This window comes from Salpingoeca rosetta, assembly GCF_000188695.1.
Source record: "Salpingoeca rosetta unplaced genomic scaffold supercont1.27, whole genome shotgun sequence".
NCBI lineage: Eukaryota > Choanoflagellata > Craspedida > Salpingoecidae > Salpingoeca > Salpingoeca rosetta.
In genome coordinates this window covers 217,074-219,573 of record NW_004754907.1, presented here as the reverse complement: position 1 = coordinate 219,573, position 2,500 = coordinate 217,074, and the positions used below count along the sequence as shown (strand labels likewise).

At 53.7% G+C, this 2,500-nt stretch overlaps 2 protein-coding genes across 2 annotated transcripts in view; one reads left to right on the top strand and one right to left on the bottom strand.

Annotated features, from left to right (window-relative positions):
- The window catches only part of PTSG_08963 (uncharacterized protein), a 3,129-nt gene extending 2,716 nt beyond the window's left edge, over positions 1-413 (top strand). The window contains exon 6 of the mRNA XM_004989704.1: positions 59-413. Coding sequence (XP_004989761.1) covers positions 59-67 — 9 coding nt within the window. The 3' untranslated portion in view covers positions 68-413. The remainder of the gene's footprint in view (positions 1-58) is intronic.
- A 598-nt stretch (positions 414-1,011) lies between these two features.
- Positions 1,012-2,500, bottom strand: part of PTSG_08962 (uncharacterized protein) — a gene marked incomplete at its 3' end in the record, with an annotated part of 4,725 nt that continues 3,236 nt past the window's right edge. The window contains exons 9-13 of the mRNA XM_004989703.1: positions 2,299-2,368; positions 1,966-2,072; positions 1,688-1,738; positions 1,381-1,471; positions 1,012-1,157 (exon numbers count right to left, since the gene is read on the bottom strand). Coding sequence (XP_004989760.1) covers positions 1,012-1,157; positions 1,381-1,471; positions 1,688-1,738; positions 1,966-2,072; positions 2,299-2,368 — 465 coding nt within the window. The remainder of the gene's footprint in view (positions 1,158-1,380; positions 1,472-1,687; positions 1,739-1,965; positions 2,073-2,298; positions 2,369-2,500) is intronic.

Genomic DNA, 2,500 nt, shown 5'->3' with positions numbered 1-2,500 from the left:
CACATTCAAATCCATCACCACCACTCGGCACCCATGCAACGCCAAACGCCCCTTGTAGCTCGAGTGAGCTCTCCCCCTGTTCCGCTGTCGTTGTGTGCAACCCATCGCACCTCGACACGTGACACCGGCCCGTGCTGACGTACTTGTTGTTGTCGGTGTGCTTGCTTGCTTGTCCAGCGTGCACGCTTGCCCACTTGCTTCCTCCTTGCCCGTTGTTTCCCCCATTCTCTTGGTTGTGTTGCCGTTCATGCTTGTGTTGCTGCTTCCAATTCCACTCTTGGCTGTTGCTTTTCTTCGTGCATGCGTTCGAAGTTGTGCCCATGCTTCCTCTGTTGACCCATCCTGTTGACCCCGCTCCCATGCTTTCATGCTGACCCCCGTGCAAGTAAAAGCAATGTCGTCTGCCGTTTCACCGCTCGCGCGAGATGTGAGTGTGATATGAGATCGCACGCGTGCGCGCGCGTGTGTGTGTGCGCGCGAAGACAGAACGACCGAGAGAGAGAGAGAGAGAGAGAGAGAGAGAGAGAGAGAGAGAGAGAGAGAGAGAGAGAGAGAGTGTGTGTGTGTGTGTGTGTGTGTGTGTGTTTGGCATACATGTGTGTGTTTGTGTGTGTTGTTGTTGCTGATGATGTTGGTAAAGACTGCTGCGTTTATGGGTGAAGCAAAGGAAAGAAGCAAAGCGGGTGGGGAGCACAAGCAAGAACATGGAATCGTGCAACAGAAGGCAGGAAGTGCGACCGTGTGATGAATGAGAGGACAACAGGCACAGGAGAGGACACAGCGCCGAAACAGAAGCAACGTGAGCACACAAACACAAAGCGCAACAACCGTCACAAAACCAGAAACGAACAAAAGGAAAGTGACAACGTGTGATGTGTTGTCTGAACCCACGCGTGAAGGTGAGACATGGGTAGAATATTTGTGTGTGTGTGTGTGTGTATGTGTGTGTGTGCTTTTTTGTTTGTTTGTTTGTGTGTGTGTGTGCGTGTGTGTATGTATGGATGTGTTTGCCTACTCCATTGGCTGGGTCTCCTGTGTTTGCTCTCCCTCCGATTGCTGCTCCTGTGGTGGCGGGGGTGGCGGGGTGTCGGCCTTGACCTGCACGAAGAACGCGCGCAGCACATCGCTGCCAACATTCTCAAACGCGTAGAAGTTGTCTGCACTCATGGTGGTGGCGGTGGCGCCAATGCGGATGAGCGTGGTGCGTGGCCAAGAGGAAGCTTGAAGTAAGGTTCGACCAGAACCTCACACATTGACAAACACGTAGAGAGAGACGGAGACAGAGAAAGAGACAGAGAAAGAGACCCAGACCCTCACACACACACACACACACACACACACACACACACACACGACACACACACACACACACACACACACCTGGGGGAACGTAGAAGCAAGTGCCGAGACCAACGACAAACTCGTCGTTGTGAATGCACACACGCGCAGTGCCGGCAGTGATGGTGAACACCTGAGATGTGTGTGTGTGTGTGTGTGTGTGTGTGTGTGTGTGTGTGTGATGGCATGAGCATTGTGCAAGATGCAAGCAAAAACAAGCATGTTCAGGGCAACAAAAAGCAAAGCTGATGGAGAAAGTAGACCCACAAACCCACAAACCACCCGCTTGCACGCATGACACACCACGCCACAACCACGCCACCGTGCAACTGTCCCGTGTGCTCCTCACCAGAAAGTTTCGGCGGGTGAACTGCCGCGGCTTCGACGCGCCGGGGTCGAGCTGGTGATGGTGGTGGTGGTGGTGGTGGTGGAAGGGTGAAGGACAGGTGTGAGGAAGGGGTGGGCAGACGAGCAGATTCAAGTAACACACACACACACACACACACACACACACACACACACACACACACACACACACACACACAAACACACACAAACACACACGGACGCACGCATGCATGCATGCACACAAACAGTCACACACCAGGGCACGTGCAAGAGCCACACCTCAATTTGCCCGGAGGACCAGCGCGCGTCTGCGAGCGCAAATGCTTTGCAAAACCGCATACCGCCCTTGCCCTTCCACGCATTCATGGCATACGTCTTGATGGCAGCTGGTGGGTGTGGTGGCGGTAGCGGTGATTGAAAGTTGAGCTTATGCGATGGCGTGTGTACACCCATCCACGCACACACACACCCACGCACACACACACACACACACACACACACACACACACACACACACACACACACACACACACACACACACACACAACACAACACAACACGTACATACACACCCACACACAGTTTCAGCTTGCATGGCTGTGTGCAGCTTACGGATTGTTGCTTCGCCTTCGCCCTCCCATTCCTTGACTGTGACCTCGTCTGTCGGCAGTTGCTGCATGTCCTGTTCACAACAGCACCAGACATGTGATGTTGGAGGTTGAGACACTGTGTTGGAACAAACACTCGTAGTCACGAAATGGTGTGCGAACGTGGGACGACGTACAAAGGCATGGTGAGATACACACTCACGCAC